Below are 18683 nucleotides of genomic sequence, written 5' to 3'. Positions count from 1 at the left end.
GCACGTTACGCTTATGTAGAAAAGGTCCGGAAATCATACGTTTCCGTGTCAATAGTCTCAGGATCTATAGACACCATTCAACATTTGAACATGATCCTACTATACCGAACAGCAGATGAACATGAACACACAGTAGGTCAGCAGAGGGGGCACGACCCGCGAATGCCCCCCATGACACCGACACTACTTGACACCATTATTGTTTTATTTTGTTCCCAATATTCGCCGTAATATCAGAATTAAGTCAAAACTAGTGGTGCGATTTAAAATAATCTAATTAATTAGAGACTTTGTAATTTATGAATTTCGATTTATATCAATTTATCTCAATCAAATAGCTTAAGACTTTGTACACAACTGGGCTTTTGTTTTCCATCCGGTGTTTTAAATTAATCGCCCACGAAACACAGCAATGACTTCTCCTCTGGTTCTCCTGTTTCTTGTGTTGTGGTCTGTGCATCAGTATTATGGGTATACCAGGAACTCGTGCAATAGGAAAGGTTTTGTTTGGAGTGCAAAAAAAAGCGATTAACTGCGTTATTTTTTTAGTACGGTATTTGTCTGTAAATAATTAATCGCAATTAATGCAATAAAGGGCCAGCACTAGTAAAAACGCTTCTTTGTACTCGTATTAGTGACTCCACTTACCACAGCGCAATTAGTGAAAACATCAACAAAAGGAGCATTTACAGTAGAGATGAAAACAAACTTATTTTGACGCTCTTTTTCCTTTTTTTTTTGGATAAATGATGCTTGATTCATTGATCTATGAGACATACGCTATAATTTTCTCTAATAAACATATAAAAATCGGGAGTAGCAGCTTTAAATGCAGCTCCTACTTTTTTAGGAATTAATTTACCTTTGAAAATGTACTGTAAACACTTTATTTACCATGTGATAATACATGTGGGTTAGATTTAAATGATTACAGGTGTGACAAGAGGACATATATCTAGGGTTACTTTAGTGATACAAATGCTATTCAATACCAATTGATCAGGGGACGTTTAGGTAAATCACAAGCTTGGACACAGATAGAAGCAGACGATCGATTCGTTGTCTCATTGTAGTGTAAATGTAACTAAACTCAGCTATGGGCAATGAGATTAAAGGTCTGTATTAACCTCAGCGCTACACAACTGTACAAACTGTACAAACTGTACACAGACGAGGAACTAAAGTAGGACCGACAAAAACTGGAGCCCAGTGAGAAATAAGCAATGGCTGCCCTGAAGCAAACACACTCACACTCACAATGTAGACGGACTATTGATTTTTAAGAGCCCAGTGTCAACAAAGCGATGTATCCTACTTTGATGGAAATTCTCTTACTTATCTTGCTGAAGTGAAGCAAACAAAGCAACAAAGCTCTTAGCCAATCATAACCAACAAGTCGGTCAATGAGGCTCCTGTCCCGAGACGACGGACCTTTACTCGCTCCATTCCCACAGTTACTGCAGCGGAACAGGAAAAAAACTTAAACCGACTCCAGGGTTAATGCATCACAAGTTGCAGTGTTCATGTTTATCAGGATTACAGATTTGGCCCTGAATATATATATTTTTTATTTGCTGCTTGAGTCCATGTATTCAAGTAAAAAAGTTGTTTCTTGCTCATCCTTCTGTAATGCTTCACACAGCTTCTATTTCTGCCATATTTTAATATTTGTCAATATTGCTTGGAAAAAGTGTGTTTTGAAACATTCATTGGCTTCATAAATATTACCTAATCTCAAACATATCTTTTGGTTTTCAATGAAAGTTGTTCATTCATATTTTTTTATGTACCAGTAGTTACTAAGTTACTCATTCATTGTAGAGTTTGTACATTATACCAAGTACAGTTATAAGAAATAGGGTAGATTTACTCAGAACTGCATTGCTTTATATTCTGGAGCCATTAAACCACCTTTAACTTGCTATTAACTCAACAAATAATCACCTTAACTCACCCATACATTCACCAATAACTCACCATTAACTCAATAAGAACTCAGCAAGTACTCGCTATTGAATCGCCTTTAACTGATCAATAAATCACCTTTAACTCATACATAACTCACCGATAATTCACCAGTAACTCAACAAGAATTCAGCAATTACTATCAAATCACCTTTAACTGATCAATAACTCACCAATAATTCACCAATAACTCTGCATTGAATCCTCAATAACTCGTCATTAAATCACCACTAACTCAACAATTACTCAGTCATTAATTCACCAATAACTCACCATTATCTCAACAAGAACCCAGCAATTACTCACTAATAAAACACCGTAAATTCACCATTAACTCACCATTAGTCCAAATCATTAACTGACCAATAACTCACCATTAAATCACTAACAACTCACCATTAAACCAGTATAAACCCACGAATAAACTCAACAAAAACTCACCAATAACTCAGCATTAAATGTAATAATATACTGGAAAATAAAGGATTTTGTTTCTAGGCCGCGTCTACCTCCACTTCCTGTTCTCTTAGCCTTCTCTCCTTCATCTCATTGCTGTATATTTTCCTCCATCATCGTCTTCTCATAGTTCTCTCTCTCCTTCCCTCAGGCTCGCCTCAGGCAAGCGGGACAGGAACGCTCCAGATCTACCTGATCGACGTCAACGACAATGCACCGGTTCTCGTACCCAAAGAAGCCCAGGTGTGCGAGCGTGCACGGCCCAACTCCAAGATCAACATCACGGCCTCAGATGCCGACGCCGACCCCAACGTGGGGCCATTCGTCTTCGAGCTGCCGACCTTTCCCGTCAGCGTTCGCCGCAACTGGACCATTTCCAGACTCAGCGGTAATTGAAGGCTTTATTGTGTGTTTATAGTTGAAGGGACCTTTGTGACGTGAGGTTTAGGAGGAATAGGACGATGAATGATGATTGTTCCACATCTTCAGCTGAATTAAGCCTTGTTGAGAGGCCAGGCTCCTCCTCAGCATGAGTGGCCTCATTAATCTGTGAGAAAAGTCTAGCTTTGACTGAACGTCTCACAAAAGCTCCGAGTGTGAGACGTAGGCGCCATCAGGTGTTGACACTCAATCTATTGCTTGTGACAAATGAGATCCATTCGTCTCTGCGTCTCCCGAGCAGCCGATGTGTCACCTAATCCACCCAGATGGATGAATCCCAGCAGCTGTTTGAGGACAAATCACATCACAATACCTGGATTTGTCTCCCACTGAGGCTGTTGTTGCTGATAGACACTGAAGGTTACACATCGTAGCTGTGTGTACTTCTGCCTCTCATACACAGAAAACACATTCTAACGTACTACTCATACTAAGTCTGACGTCACAATGAGTATGTAGTGCCGTATTTTTCACCCGTGGGGTCGCCTGAAATGTTGGGAACACTTTACTTGAAGTTTTATACATAAAGGCTGATATTACACTGTCATAATTATGACATGACACCTGTCATTAGCATGAATAAAATGTCATGAAGGCTGTCATTAACCCTTTAATACCTGTAATATTAACATCTCTGCCTGGGTTTGTCTTATTTTGTCTATAAAATGGTGAGTAAACGTCCTATGAGGAAGTGCTTTTACCCTTTTTTCCATAACACTTTCGACTTCCAATTTTTGTTTACAATTTATTACATATTCTACCAGTGTAATATCACTTAAAAATGAAGAAAAACTCAAAAAACAAAATAGATTTTTTGAGATTTAGTAGGAAATAAACAATGAAAGCTCACACAAATAACAGATTTTTTTTTCAACAAATATATAAAATGTAGAATGTACAGAACTATTTGCAATTATAAAAAAATTAATTGTGCAAAAACAGGCCGTTTTAATGGCAACTATAACAATCGCAAGCCGAATCGATTTCTTTTGCAGGTTTTCTACAAAGGACATAACATGAATCCCGTAATGTCTGTAGGTGGTCAGCAACATGTTAGCTTTCAGAAACAGTCAGAATTACGGTGATTTTAATGTGTGCATACCAGGATGTGACCCCGGCGGCTCGGTAGATGTTAATGGGTTAAGTGTTGTTTGTTACCCTAACCCTATAACTCTGAACCCTAACTGCACACAACTGCCCATGATGCATTGTGAGCATAATGTAAAACTATCCTGGGACTGGCTTCAATCTAAAAGTAAAACATCCACTTTTCAAAACAAAAGCATCTCTTCTTGTCTTCCATTAGTTTTCGTTCAAGCGCTTTTGTAAACAGGGCTCTTGTTTTGAAGTTAACAGGAAGGTTTGTCAGTAGCACAATGGCGTGTCTCCGGAAATCTCCAAAATTTCTGCAATTAATGTGTTTCTGTGAATTTTATGGATCAATTGAGCACATTTATTATTTGTTATTCTACTTGGTCACTTTCTCACTTCAAATGTTTTCAGAACTTTCAAAGGTGGAGAATCACAGATATTTATCCTCAGTGTGATTCAGGTTTTTGTTGTTGTAGATAACACATGCATCTTGCAAAAATTGGAAGCATACTTCATCATTCTAGTCATACTTATAATATGTAGCAGACAGTATATACTCATTTAGTTTGTAGTATGCCATTTCTAACACAGCCACAGTTTGCAGAATGCAGAATTTTAATATGGCTTACTAACATGATATCCTGCAGTAAATGAAACATACGCTCTCTGCTGCACCGACTAATGTCCTCCTTTTTTACTTATCCTCCCACTCACTTCCCTTCATCGTATCATGTTTTCCCATTTTGTATATTTTTTCCTCTCTCCTGCTCCTCATCTCATGGATTAACTCCCACACCGCAGGCGACTACGCTCAACTGAGGCTTCGGATTCCGTACCTGGAGGCGGACGTGTATGAGTTCCCCATCATCGTGTCGGACTCGGGGAATCCTCCTCTGTCTAATCGCTCTATGATCAGGGTCAAAGTGTGTCCTTGTGATGATAACGGCGATTGTAGCGCCACGGGGGCGGTGGCTGCCGCGGGCCTCGGCACCGGAGCCATCATTGCTATTCTCATCTGCATCATCATCCTGCTCAGTGAGTTCTCAGTGAAAACCTTCTTATCTCAGTGTGGGAGAAAGTAGAACCTGAGGGTTTATTATTGTGTGTGCAGGCATGGTGCTGCTGTTTGTGGTGTGGATGAAACGCAGGGAGAAGGAGCGCCAGGCCAAACCTCTCCTCATCGATCCTGAGGACGACGTCAGGGACAACATCCTTAAATACGATGAGGAGGGGGGAGGAGAGGAGGATCAGGTGAAGCAAACACATTTCACCCTATAACGCCGAACATATCATATTCCATACATGAGTCTTGGAACTCTCTACACCAGGTAGCCCACATGGACCATGTGAGGTGCCCTCAGGCCAGTTTTGGAGCTCTTATCGCCAATGAGCTCCATCTAAAATCAAACCCACACAGATAAATACAGATGACAGATGTAGTCAGTGCCTTGGTAGAGTTGTCTGCAGTTTTTTATTTAATTAACGTCTTTAAAGGAGCATAGGGCAGGATTTGTGAAAAAAATAAACATTAATCTTGAAAAGATTGAGTGATATATTTTGTACTGCTGTTTTGGGTACAAATTTCCCGCGCAGTTCTGCAAACGTGACGCCAAATGACGCTAGTGCGTGTTCTCGACGGCTTGAATCCCGGAAATAAAAAAGAATGAGAAGACGACGGCTTGGAGACTGAAGGAAGACTAGCACAGTGGACTAAACTACTGTTTGGTTCCACAGATGTACGCAGAGGCGTGTGCACAGGTCTTGCAGTAAACAGTCACATAAACAGCGAGTAAATAAATAACCGTGTCACAGTTGGATTGCGGATCAGGACGTATTTTCTTGTCCGAGTCCAACCCAACAGTGAAAAACTCATTTTTTTCTTAAAGAAATGACATATTTACGTTTGTTTTGGTGGTAAACACTGATTTTATTAACAATCATTTGTTAATGTCAACATCAGATCAGCACACTGGTAACAGGTCAAAGTGAAACAAACAGGGGCTCAGTGCACACAAGAGACCCATCCGATCTATTTACATAATCCATGTATCAAAGATACGGATAATCCATGTTAGTGTGCAGAAAAAGGAATGTTTCAACGTTGTATTCCTTCATTATTGTCGTCCTCTGCTCCATCCTCCCCGCTCCATGAATCCTGCTAGAATTAAAGCTGCATTCTTCAGGGCTACAGCTGCTGCAGCAAAAAAGGAAGAACGCTGCGTGCAAACAACACTATTTGTCCCAACATGACCACCAGTTATAAATATCGGTCTGAACCCGTCCCGTCCGGTGCCGTCATGTCCCGACGGGCTTCGGTCGGGTATCCATCCTCTAGTATCAGCTGTGCTCCGGTGCTAAACAGTTGATGTCCCCCCCAAAAAAAACCTAATGTATATGATTGTACACGTGCAATACAAGGATATTCCACCATGGGGCAGTAATTAGTACAGCAGAGGTCTTTCAATCGACTCTACAAGATTGTCATTATGAGGAAAGATGCACAGGCCTAGGGCTGGGCAAAATATGTCGAGATTCAAGGTATATCAAGTTTTTTTTCTTTCATTTTGGCGATATAGAAATGTACAATATTGCTTATACTGATTTTTTTTTTTTTTAAATTTTATTTCATAGCTCATTTTGTATTAAAATTCTCAGTTAAGGAGTCGCTGCTTTTGCTAGTTCTCAGAACAACATGAAAACCACAGTTAGAAAGATTGCTGAGTGCGTCGTAACCCAGACCTTCATCTAAACAAACCACACTACAGAACTCACTCACACGTGCTGTCCCTTATAGGGGAAAAAGCCAAAAGTGGCACATATTGTGCAGCTGTTTGGTCATAAATGAGCCTGTGTGGCATTTTTCATCAGAAAATTTTACCCAAAATAGTTTTTCTGGTCAAGATTTATATGGTATATCACCATTTTGAGAAAAAATATTGAGATAATGAGTTTTGGTCTATATCACCCAGCCCTACAAAGGCAGTTTTAGAGAAAGTAGCAAGAATGAGTCTGCACACCAGGTATAGCTTCAAAAGACAAAAATATAAATGTAACGTTTTGGGCTCATGTTCTTCATTAGACATTGTATGAACAATGGGTAGACTTTCTTATAAAGGCAATGTGAACAAAAACACCTGTGGTCATGTGACAAAGAAAAACAAACTGCAGAACATAATATATAATTCATATCAATACAGTCATGTAATATATATAGAACCACAAGATTACAAAAAATAATTATAAGAAATGAAATAATGTATTAATTTTAAATCCAAAAGCAACAATACTGATGTTCATTTAGTCACACACAACCATGAAAAATAAACAAAAGGAAGAAAACCCATGTCGAACAAAGCCAATTAATTAACACATAATAAAATAATATTTTAAAAAAAATATATATATATATATATATATAAATACCTCTCTCACAGAATAGAAAAAATATGGAAAAAATATTGAAAATGTTTTTTAAAAACATACTATACAATGAGAGACAGAGATCCACACATAGAAAAAACATCTAAAGTAATCAGTAAAAAAGGCCTGAGATCAGTCTTCATTAAGTCCATTACGGATACTGTGTCCAAAGTGTAAATCCAAAAAGCTTCCATTTTTAACAGCTGGAATTAACAGTTTTAGTTTTAGAGAAATAACTTTTTCAATTTTGAAAAGATTAGATTTTTTGTTTTTTACTGAAACATCAATAGGAAGAGTTACTGGGTTGATACAGTGTGATATTAGTTTTTATTTCATAATTTTTGTTTTTGTAAATCGTGTTGAAAATGGTATATCAGATTTAATACAGCAGGTCTGAGGCCAATTTTATTGCATTTCATGCATTTTACATGTCATCAAGCAACATAGTCGTATTTATTTTTCAAGTAAACTAAATAAATGTTAAAATTTCATAATTAGATAACAAACATGGGAAACAGACAGAGGTGTAAACACTGTACAGGCCACTTTGTCCATGTGTACTGTGAGAAATGCAAGGACAGTTTTCACCACTATGCAAAATAAAAAGTTTGTGAACGACAAAATTAGGATAAATAAGTGAAAAGTTACATGTTATAGACGTCACCGTGCCAGTTCCATTGTTTCATGAATATAGCACAAAAAAAATGTGTGTATGGAATTTCCAATTTGTTGAGATGTTATTTATTATACTATATGAGCATTGAGATCAAATGTATCAGATATGATACAAATTAAAACTCATGAATGGAAATTTATATTTGATTTTATATCATTTTTTTGCTTGTTCATAGGGACCAATAAAGGCTCCAGTTTCAAAATGTTCTGTCAATGGTTTGATGATTCAGCCTTTACGGGGCTTTATGGTTCTCGTGGTCAGGGTTAATTCCCGACTTTAACCCTTTCCGTTCTTCACACAGGACTACGACCTGAGCCAGCTGCAGCAGCCAGAGTCCCTGGATCACATCATCAATAAGCCCACAGGCGTGCGTAGGGTGGATGAGAGGCCAGTGGTGGCTGAGTCCCAGTACCCAGTGAGACCCAGCATTCCCCATCCTGGAGACATAGGAGACTTCATCAATGACGTACGTTCAACACTCAAACCTGGCTCACACCTTTATTTAAAGGCTCATTGTGGACTTTGTGATCTAAAAAGTTGACCCATATGAGTTATTTTAAATGATTCCTCAGGCTAATATACAGCGCTTGACAGTATCAATACTCTGAGGGGGGCTTCCCTCTTTAAATACCAACTATGTAAGATTGGAGAGACGTACCGTCTTTGGTCAGGTCATGTGACCTGAAGAATGCATGGGGAACGTTTCACTTTACGGCAGTCACGTGACCACAGGCCCTTATACAGTATATATAGTTCCCACGTGACGTCACAACATACAGGCATTTCCTGACCCAGCGCCATTGCTGTGGGCAGCTGAAATGAGTTTAACCTCTGTTTACAGCCAAAAGAGCACAATATAGGAGTTTTGTGTTGGGTTTATGGTGCACTAATCGCCGCAATAGTTCAGTTAAGCGTGGATTCTTTAGTAAGGGAAGTCGGCAAGTCAGATCCGTAACTTTGGGATAAGGATTGGCTCTCAGGGCTGGGCTCACGTTGCGGCTACAGTCTATGGGCTGGAGGATCAGCCGCCACCGCCGCACTCCTCTCCCTGCCACCGGCACTCCCTCCCTACTCGCCGTTGTCGGCCCCCTGCACCGGGGGTCGGAGGGGACGGGTGACCCATCCACAGCCGACAACTGTGGCAAGGCCAGAGAGTGAGGGAGAGAGCCACCGACGTGGGGAGGAGGGCCAAGCGCCGGGCCTCCAGCGGTGGAGAGAGGAGGGTGGCAGTGGTGGCTGATCCTCCAGCCCATAGACTGTAGCCGCGGCAGAAGCCCAGCCCAGCTTCGCACCCCAGCCCTGAGAGCCAATCCTTATCCCGAAGTTATAGGTCAACTACTGTCTGCATACGCAATCAAAGGACAAGGGAGGCTGGCCCGACTGACTGACTGTTGATTTTTGCGACAGTGCTGCGGCGCTTGTGGCCACAAGGGGCGCTTGCGTGAAAATTGCCGGTCTAGCGCCCCTAGTGGCCAAAAGTTACACAGTGTGCCTTTAAAGGGATTTGGAATTTGGAATGTACCTATTAGAAGCCTAACAAAATGAATTTTTAAACTTTTAAAAATGGGGCCACTTTACCGTTTTAGAGCCTGTGTTCCCCCCATCTTGAAATCACGTGACTGATGATGTCACACGGCCCCACTGCCTGCAAATATCCCACTGATTTCTATTGGGGCAAAGCATTCAGTTTGCTTTTTTAGAACATTTAGCACCTTTTCCAGTCAAAATGCAAACTCATGCTGGTTTTGGTTGCTCTAAATAATCAGGAAAAGTAGTTATGACCCCAAAAAAACCTTGAGGTGCAGCTAATCCATTAAGGATTTTGTAATCAGGACTGAATTTTTAGCAATGACAGGATTACATTTTAGACTGGCATGAATTGACACTGTTTTGCAGAGTGGCACTTTTTGAGTAAGAAAAAAAAATGTATTTTAAGTAAATGTTTATTTAGTTTTTTATTTTCCTATTTAGTTGAAATGTCTTATATAAGAGTAAGTATGCCCAGCTTTAAAGGGATGCTCCACTGTTTTTACAAATGTGGCCTAAAACCTTTGAAATATCCTTACAAATATGGTGCAAAATAATGCGTTTTGTTAGGCATAGTTACAGTGGAGGATCCCTTTAAAGTTAAATAAACATAAAGAATAAATGTGGTTCACTGACACCTAGTGACCGGGTGTTTACATGCTATGCATATGTTAGCGCAATTAAAAACATTCGCGCTGTGAAATATTGAGATATATTGCCAAATTGATTTTTTTTTTTTCTTACACACTCTTATTATTGTCTTACCCTAATCTAATAGTTCATTGCTTTGACCAGGACACAGATCATTGTTTTGCGCAGCAATCTGGCTAGGTACATGAAACTTTTTTTAATCAATGAGACACAGAAGTTTGTTCTCTAACCAACCACTGGTGTAAAGAGTTCAAATCCAGTTCCACCAATGACGAAGAGGACAAACCTTGGATCAGGTTGTGGAGGTAAACGTTTCTGTGCTTCATGTGTTCAGGGTCTGAGAGCAGCAGACAATGACCCCACTGCCCCACCCTACGACTCCCTGCTGGTGTTTGACTACGAGGGCAGCGGCTCCACCACCGGCTCCATCAGCTCCCTCAACTCCACCAGCTCAGGGGACCAGGACTACGACTACCTCAACGACTGGGGGCCACGCTTCAAGAAGCTGGCCGACCTCTACGGAGGAGGGGACGATGACTGAGAGTGAATGGGGGGGGTGGGGGGCGGTGGCTGGGCGGGGGTTTGCAGTAGGTGGTCAAGAGAGTCGGGATCAGTTCCCGTAAAACAGGGAGGCAGGAGAAACCCACCAGAGCTCTGAGAGACATGGACCCTAACGTGGGCTCCTCAGAGCCAACAAACCTGCGAACAAGGAGCTCCGCTGCAACGCAACTGTATTCTGGCTTTATCATTTTTTTTATTGGCAAGTTTGTAGTGTAAAGTTTATGTTGGATTTGTTCTCTCGCCGTTGCTGAACCTGGACGACTCTGAGGACGAATCGAGGCATCGGTTGGTGAGAGCGAGGTGTGGAAAGTGAAGTTTGTGCTTTGATTGTTCTAAACAAAAACCATTTCTTGCTTTAGTCCCACACTGAAGAGAATGTTTCTACGGGGAAAGACGCTCTCGGACTCTCTCTCACTTTAACTCTGTCAACTTGAATTTTTCTTAGAAGAGAAGCACTGTCATTTTATTAAGTGCCTTTTGTGGTGTGTTTTTGTATCAGACTCCTGCTATCTCAGGATCGGTTGCCATTGGTGCGGTACAGCGGAGACGCACTCTCTCATTAAACAAACACGCCCCTCCCTTCCTCCCAGCTCTGCCAGTCACTCCCCCCTACCCCCGCTTTTCACTTAGGTGCATACTTACTGATAGAATACCCAGTTACTGGAGGGAAACATGGACAGCAGGGCAAACTAATGGATATCACAACCCATGAAAGAGACCTTTTGGCGAAGGACGATATTCAATGTACAAGCACCACCTGTCAACACGGTAGCACCGCATTCAAGTGGTGTGTGATGGTTTTTCTTTTTTATTAAATACATGGGGGTTTTCTAATATTCAGTATGCCTGCCTTTCCTCTGTGGACTGAATTCAGGAAGCTTTTCAGTTGAGACACCTGCCTACCCTCGTACGGTTTTGTGTTGCTTTCTCCAAAGTGTAAAGCTTCTGTAGGCATGATCAGAGCAGTCACGGGACTGTTTGGAAGGTGGAACTTTAAATGAATCACAGCCAAATGATTGGGGGGGTTGGGGGGCAGTAACACTTAACTTGAAGTTTTATACATAAGGCTGACATTACGCTATCATTAGCATGAATAAGAGATGAGATGTGGTATCCTTTATTCGTCCCACAAGGGGAAATTAGCATTAATAAGATGTCTTGAAGGCTGTCATTAAGTGTTGTTCGTTAAATTATGACACCTTTGGAGTTCTGTTGGCGTTTTTTGGGTTAGGTGGGGGATCTAGTGGGGTTAGATAGGGTTAGGGTTGTGAAAAAAATGAGATGTATTCATGAAGATACAGACAGAGCAGAGCCCACTGCATTATTAGTGAGACTAGAAGCTGTTATTAAGTCATGTGGCTCTTTTTGTCTTAATTTGAATTATTTCCCCAGAAAACCTTAAATAAGGGAAACTTATGAACACTTTTAACCTTTAATTTTAATTAACTTTCTTTGTCCCATTTTTGCCCCTTTTCAAAAAGTTCTGACACTTCTTTCAGACTTTATCTACCTTTTGCCAATAAATATCAATTTTTCTTATTTTTTTGTCCATTTTTGGAAGTTGTTTTTGACAGCCATTTTTTGTCCTTCATTTACTACTTTTTTGGACACTTTTCATCCAAACAAGATAACTTTGGCTCAATATATACCACTTGTTTCCTTTTTTCCTTACACTTTGCCTCTTTTTGTTCCACATTTTTGCCCTTTTTCACTATTGTTTGCCAGATTTTGCTAATTTAAGCTACCCTTTGCCATTACATACCACCTGGTTCCTCTTTATTTGCCCATTTTTGACTGCTTTTGCCTCAGTTTAGTCACTTTTCTCTTTTTTCTTGCCACGTTTTTGCCACTTTTGGACCATTTTTGGCCAACTGTCCCCACTCGCTCATCAAAAAAAAAAAACATAGGGGGCCGGACCGGCCCACTTTTGCCAGATGGACAGTCCATCATTTGATACAGATAGACAGAGACGCAGACTTCTTCCTGCGGCCACCTGCGTGTGGGCTTAGTCTACTAATCTTTGCTTGTGATGAAGGAGAATAAATTACACTGAGAAATAGTTCTACTCTTGTCATCTGTTCATATAAAGGAACCGAAAAAAATCTTGCAACTACATATGCTTGTTTTGTGGTCGCTCAGAAACAATAAAGCATGGGAAGCTGTTATTTAAAGATAACCTTCAATCCAGCGCCATTTTTTTCAGATTTCAAAATATTTTTGTTACACACACAAACTTAACTTTGTTTTCTCTCTGGCAGTTAATTGATTTCATAAATTAAACACACTGTAGTTTTTTTATATACATTATAAATCTAAACAAACAAACACAAAATGCAGTTTTATTTTTTATTTTAAAAGGTTTGTGGCTCCCAATACTTTCTTTTCTGTGGGAAATGCTAACTACAGGTGTCATATTGTAATATTGACTGCGTAATGTCAGCCTTTATGTATAAACTTCAAGTAAAGTGTTTGTATTTTGTTTTTATTTTTTCTCGCCTTGAACATTCCCATATTTTTTAATAGGCCAATGAAACTTATTTAAAAAAAAAAAAGTGCATGATTTTTTTTTTTCTCTTCCAAATGTTTTACTCAAAGCACTTGTTACAATGTGGTGAGAATGTGAAACTAGTTCGCAGAAACTATATGAATATACTCTGTAAAAAAGACACTGACAAAATAAAAATACTGTAAGATACATATTTTTCAAGTATTGATGACATCAAAGTTGCTGCTCTCTCTTTCTTTGGCTCGACATTGGAGGAATTGTTGGCGTAAGTGAAGATTTGCTTTTGTTCTCTTTAAAACACAATTTCTTTCATCACAGCACTCCGTTTTAGTTTTTCTTTCTATCATCTAAAAGTGCTTTGTTCTACTCTTCTTTAAAATGTATAAACGTGCCCTTTTCTTCCACGTTAAAGCTGTTTAATCTCCGACAGAAGGCGCTCCGTGCGTCTTTCTGGCCTTTTGGCTGATAGTTGCTCTATTATTACTCTGTACGGGAATTATTTTATTCATTCATCTAGATACTGAATGTGTGCTTTAGAAAATAAAACAACACATGTTTGGAAAAAGTGCCGACCTTTCTTAGTTTTCGCTTCATGCTGGGCTTTGGCTCAGGACTTTGGTTTTTCTGGCACAGTCGGGGCTTTTTAAAAAGAACTGGTAATCACAACTTTTAACAGTTTCCTTGAATGTGCTTAGGAAATCTTTATTTGACAGAGCTATATTTTCTACGGGTGCTGTACGTTTGATCACTAATGCCATGGATTAGCTCCATCAAACAGGAGTAAACTAATCTGTCGGAGTTCATCTTTAATGTATTTAAACTGTATAATGATTAGAGGGAGGGGAGTAATCCTGGAGGAAAAGTCAATACTGAATGTGTCTGTGCACATGAATAATAAATCATCACCATAGTTGGCTTATATTATATATAACACAGATATATCAATGACATGTTTTATTTACGATCACTTTTTGATAACCTTTAACACCATTTAAAGCATTGGTTCTCAAACAGAGGTCCAAGGAACTTGAGCTGTAGCTTGGGGGTTTGTAAAATATCTTTTAAAAATACTACTGATAATATTGTGTGATTAGAAAAGTGTGGTTGTCTAAGTGTGGATGTAAAAATGTGCAAAAAAAAGTACATTTTCAATCAAATAAATGTGTTCGTATTTTATTCTTTGGTAGTGAATTAAACACATTTTATGTTAAATACGAGACTAGTACAGGTAATATTTGAGTTAATTTCTACTACGAAGATGTTGAATATTCAATTTGAAATGATCAAATGCAAAGGACAGACCAGTCTTAAATGAATGTGCTGTTTTTGTCCAGAACTGACCAGGATACAGCGTTCTGTATGATTTCCCACAATATTAGATATTAATAGATCATTACTAATTGAAACCAATTGACTCATCTGTTTGTGGCCCTGTTCGCATTAATGCAGAGTGTTAAAATTGGAGTTTTTATCTTCTCACTGGATTTAATTCAGGTTGTTACACAAAATCAAAACAGAATTGCACAAAAAATACAGAATGGTATTCAATATACAGTAAATATACACAAAATTACACAGTAAATTCACAGTAAAATACACAAAAGACAACAAGAATACGGAAATGGACAACAGATCTAAAATAACAAAACATATTCAAAGAGACAGTAAATACTGTATATACAAAATTACACCCCAAAAAAGTTATAGAAAAATGTACAAAAGGCAGAATTGAGCAAGAAAAACCCAAAAATATTCAAAAATACAGCAAATACACAAATTACTCAAAGATGTCTTTTTTTACAATGACACACAAAAGGCAACAACTTTACACAAAAGAACAACATACATACACAAAATAACAAAACAAAATATTCAAAACGACAGTAAATACGTACACATTACACCAAAAAATATTTACCGGTAAAATACAACAAATATTCACAAAATTGCTCCAAAAATTTAATTTACTGTAAAATATACAAAAGGACAACAGATATTCACTAAAATGGCAGAAAGAAATATTCAAAAAAACAGTAAATGTGCACAAAACCACGCCAAAAAAAATCGAATTCAGAAAAATATACAAAAGACAACAAAGATTTACAGAAAAAACAACAAAATCACACAAACCCTTTGTTCTTTCCTGTATTTGTGCTCAGATTGGTCACTTTTCAAAATGCTGACATCAATGTTGATAATGTGACCCTCGTATCAGACAACCATTTTTTCATGGCCCTCGCTGTGATAAAGGTTGGCCATGTTAACCTATCAATGATTTAGATGTGTGTGTTAGTGAAGTGGAAGCGACTCCCTGGGGTGCTCCTCACTCACTCTTTGTTATTTGGCTTTTTATCCCTAATAAAACTCTTTGTAAAGGATCTTTATTACTCTACAGATAAAGGACTGTTGATGGGGTCAGGAAGTATATTTGTGTCCATTCCCGTGATTTCAATTAGGGCGAGAGTCCCATGAGGGTGTTGGAGGGGTTTAATCCTCTATGGCTGTGTGTCTATCAATTAACCACACCATTAATCCCTGTGGCTTAATCTCATTAGATGGGGAGCCTTTAATGAGACACCCAGAGTGAGAACAGAAAAGCCTGCAGGAGGAAGAGGAGAGAGGGAGGAAAAATGGGCCAGTGGTGAGGTGTAGGAAGGCCCGTGTGGAGCGGTGATTAGGAGGAGGAGGAGGAGGAGGAGGAGGAGAGGGGTCGGTGGAGGACACTGGGAGCATTTAGGAAAGATGAAAGAGGGAAGCAGAGACAGCCCAGTGTGGACACTAACAGGTATTACTGTGAGGAAGCAGGTAGAGGTAGAGGTGAGCGCGCTGATGAAAAGGCTTGTCTCAGTTAATGAGAGGTGCTTGGTTTCCCAAAGTGTCCCGTAATGAGAACGTCCCATAATAAAGCTAAAGTTAACCTTTTCTGTGGTACAGTAATGCATTTTCTGACTAGGTGGGAGTTAATAAGTCTGCAGTGAGCTGATCTTCTCTGCTCTGGAATAATTAGCACGTTTGATAAAAGTCATGTGGGTCAGGGCAGGATTATCTTCAGGGACGAGCTCTTTGATTGGCTCAGCATGGAGTTCACTGAGGATGTGTTCGAAATCGCATACTAATGTACTACACACTACAAACTCAATGATTATATACTGTCTACTATATACTACAACAGCGATTCTCAACTGGTGGGTTGCTGACCTGTATTGGGTGGGTCGGAGACAGCTAGTCAAAAATAGATAAATAATTATGTCCTCATGTTGGACTTGTCTTTTATTTTTGAAAGAAACGTTTCTTTTTTCAGGTATGCTGTGAAATGCATGTTGCAGAGGAAAATATTTGGATTTATGTTTTAAAAAAGATTATATTTGTGTGTATTTTTAACAGCTATTGTTTGTTGAATTCCAAAAAAAAGTGAGTGTCGATTTAATGACCGTGGCAAAATGTGGGTCCCAAGGAGAGACCAGTTGAGAACCTCTGTACTGAAAGTATGATTAGTAGGATTAGGATGATGAGCATTTCCACTGAAATATACTTCCAAGTTTCCCAAGATGCATTTGGAACTTAAAACGACGAAAACCTGAAGCACACTGAGGCTAAACATCTCTGTTGATTCTCCACTTTTGAAAGTTCTGAAAACATTTGAAGTGAGAACGTGAATATCAACATGTGCTCATTTGATCATTCTCCGTGCAGATGGGGAAGTGCACCTCCTCAGTGGCTCCTCTGGCCTGTGGGGTACCACAAGAATCAGTCCTGTTCTCCTTTGTATGACACCTCTTGGAGCAATTTTTAGGAAATACGGTGTTCCCTTTCACTGCTTTGCTGACAATATACAGGTTTACTTGCCGTTAAAAACACCGACCACAGAATCTCTCCAGGCTGTGGTCGACTGTTTAAGGGACAACAGGGCTTGGATGGATTTTAACTTTTTATTACTGAATGAAAATAAGACTGAGGTGGTCCTATATTTGGTCGTCCTAACCAGGTGCAGGCCCTCACCTGCTCCATGGGCTCTCTAACGCCCTACGTTGGTCCCCAGGCTAGGAACCTTGTTTTTTATCATGGATGGTACTTTTAAATAAGTGAGACAGCTCAGCTCAGTGGTAAAGTCCAGCTTCTTTCAGCTAAGGCTGCTGGCAAAAGTCAAACCCTATCTGGCTCATAGGGACCTTGAAAAGGTCCCTATGACTATATTTCTCTTTATGTTGCCATCAGTCAGTCTGAGCTCAACCACCTCCAGCTCGTCCAAAACTAAACTAAAAAACTATATGTGTCTTTATTGAATGAATGTTTTGATTACCAATTTAAAACTTTTCCTGGGAAGATGTTTAAGGACCATTAATATTCCTTGTGATTGTTAAAAGTGTCCATTTCTATATCTTTTTGGGTGAAGTGTATGAAATTTAAATATCAATTTAAAACAAATTAAGGGTAAACATTGAGAAAATTACTGTCAAGGGTTAATTAGCGCAATGTAAATCCAATAATAATGTTGTAACGGTTACCGAAGCTAAAACCTTAAGAACATGGAAGAAGCAGCTCACATCTACATGGAAGCCATGCTTTCTTTGTTCGGAGCACATGGTACATAGCCACGATCCACCATCTTGTCTCCTCACAGTAAAGTTAAAATACTCGTCTAATTTGCAAACCAATCAGAACTACACCACCTAGAATTCAGATAGTAGTTTTAATCAATCAGATCACATTTCGGCCTGACTAAATTGCATTGTCTCCTTCTTTTTCAAGCTCTTGTTCCTGAACTCTCTTTCTACTTTGGTTCTTCTTGTTGCTTTGTTTTCAACGAGAGAAGTCAGACGTTTCCCAGTTTTGTAAAAAGTCAGATAAATGATTTAACCTCTTTTTCCCGGTCAAGAAGTGGCTTCAGGCCACTTCAGCTACGACCAACTATGGTTATTGTTATTCTTTTTATAACTAAGCAACCTTTTCCCTATTTTTTGGAGCCATTTTTATAGCCATAATAAGTAACTTTGAACCAAACGGTAGCGCTTTGATCAGGAAGTTCATTTTCGGACAAAAAGCCTCCTCCTAGATGTTGCAGCGAGTGAAAAAACCTGTGCCTGCGAACAAGCCCTAGAAGGTATCTCATACGGGTCGTGCCAACTCGGACGGAAAGAACCACTCCCCCTGGTGAAGCTTCCGCCTCCTCACCGACCAACGTGACGTAGAAACGTTGCAGTCCAAGGCTGGTGCACAGGAGGGTAAAACACACACTCAACACTGGCTTAAGCGTGGCTTAAAACCTCTAGATCAAAACCCTTGATTCATAGTCCATAATTTTTTTTTTGTTAAAGTTTTATTTATTTATTACTTTAACTTCTATTTTTCTTAGAGTGTTAGGAACCCCAATAGAAACCATTACACAAC

The 18683-nt window shown here is 39.4% G+C and overlaps 1 protein-coding gene across 3 annotated transcripts in view; it reads left to right on the top strand.

The window, feature by feature from the left end:
* Positions 1-10769, top strand: part of cdh4 (cadherin 4, type 1, R-cadherin (retinal)) — a 383532-nt gene extending 372763 nt beyond the window's left edge. For all 3 annotated transcript variants that reach the window (XM_028447500.1, XM_028447499.1, XM_028447501.1), the window contains 5 exons: positions 2573-2809; positions 4756-4989; positions 5066-5205; positions 8352-8516; positions 10563-10769. In XM_028447500.1, the coding sequence (XP_028303301.1) occupies positions 2573-2809; positions 4756-4989; positions 5066-5205; positions 8352-8516; positions 10563-10769 (983 nt within the window). The remainder of the gene's footprint in view (positions 1-2572; positions 2810-4755; positions 4990-5065; positions 5206-8351; positions 8517-10562) is intronic.
* The last annotated feature ends 7914 nt before the right edge of the window (positions 10770-18683 follow it).

Source organism: Gouania willdenowi, chromosome 5 (genome assembly GCF_900634775.1).
Source record: "Gouania willdenowi chromosome 5, fGouWil2.1, whole genome shotgun sequence".
Classification (NCBI taxonomy): Eukaryota; Metazoa; Chordata; class Actinopteri; order Blenniiformes; family Gobiesocidae; genus Gouania; species Gouania willdenowi.
The sequence above is the reverse complement of the archived record's forward strand: the minus strand, read 5'-3'. Positions and strand labels throughout refer to the sequence as shown.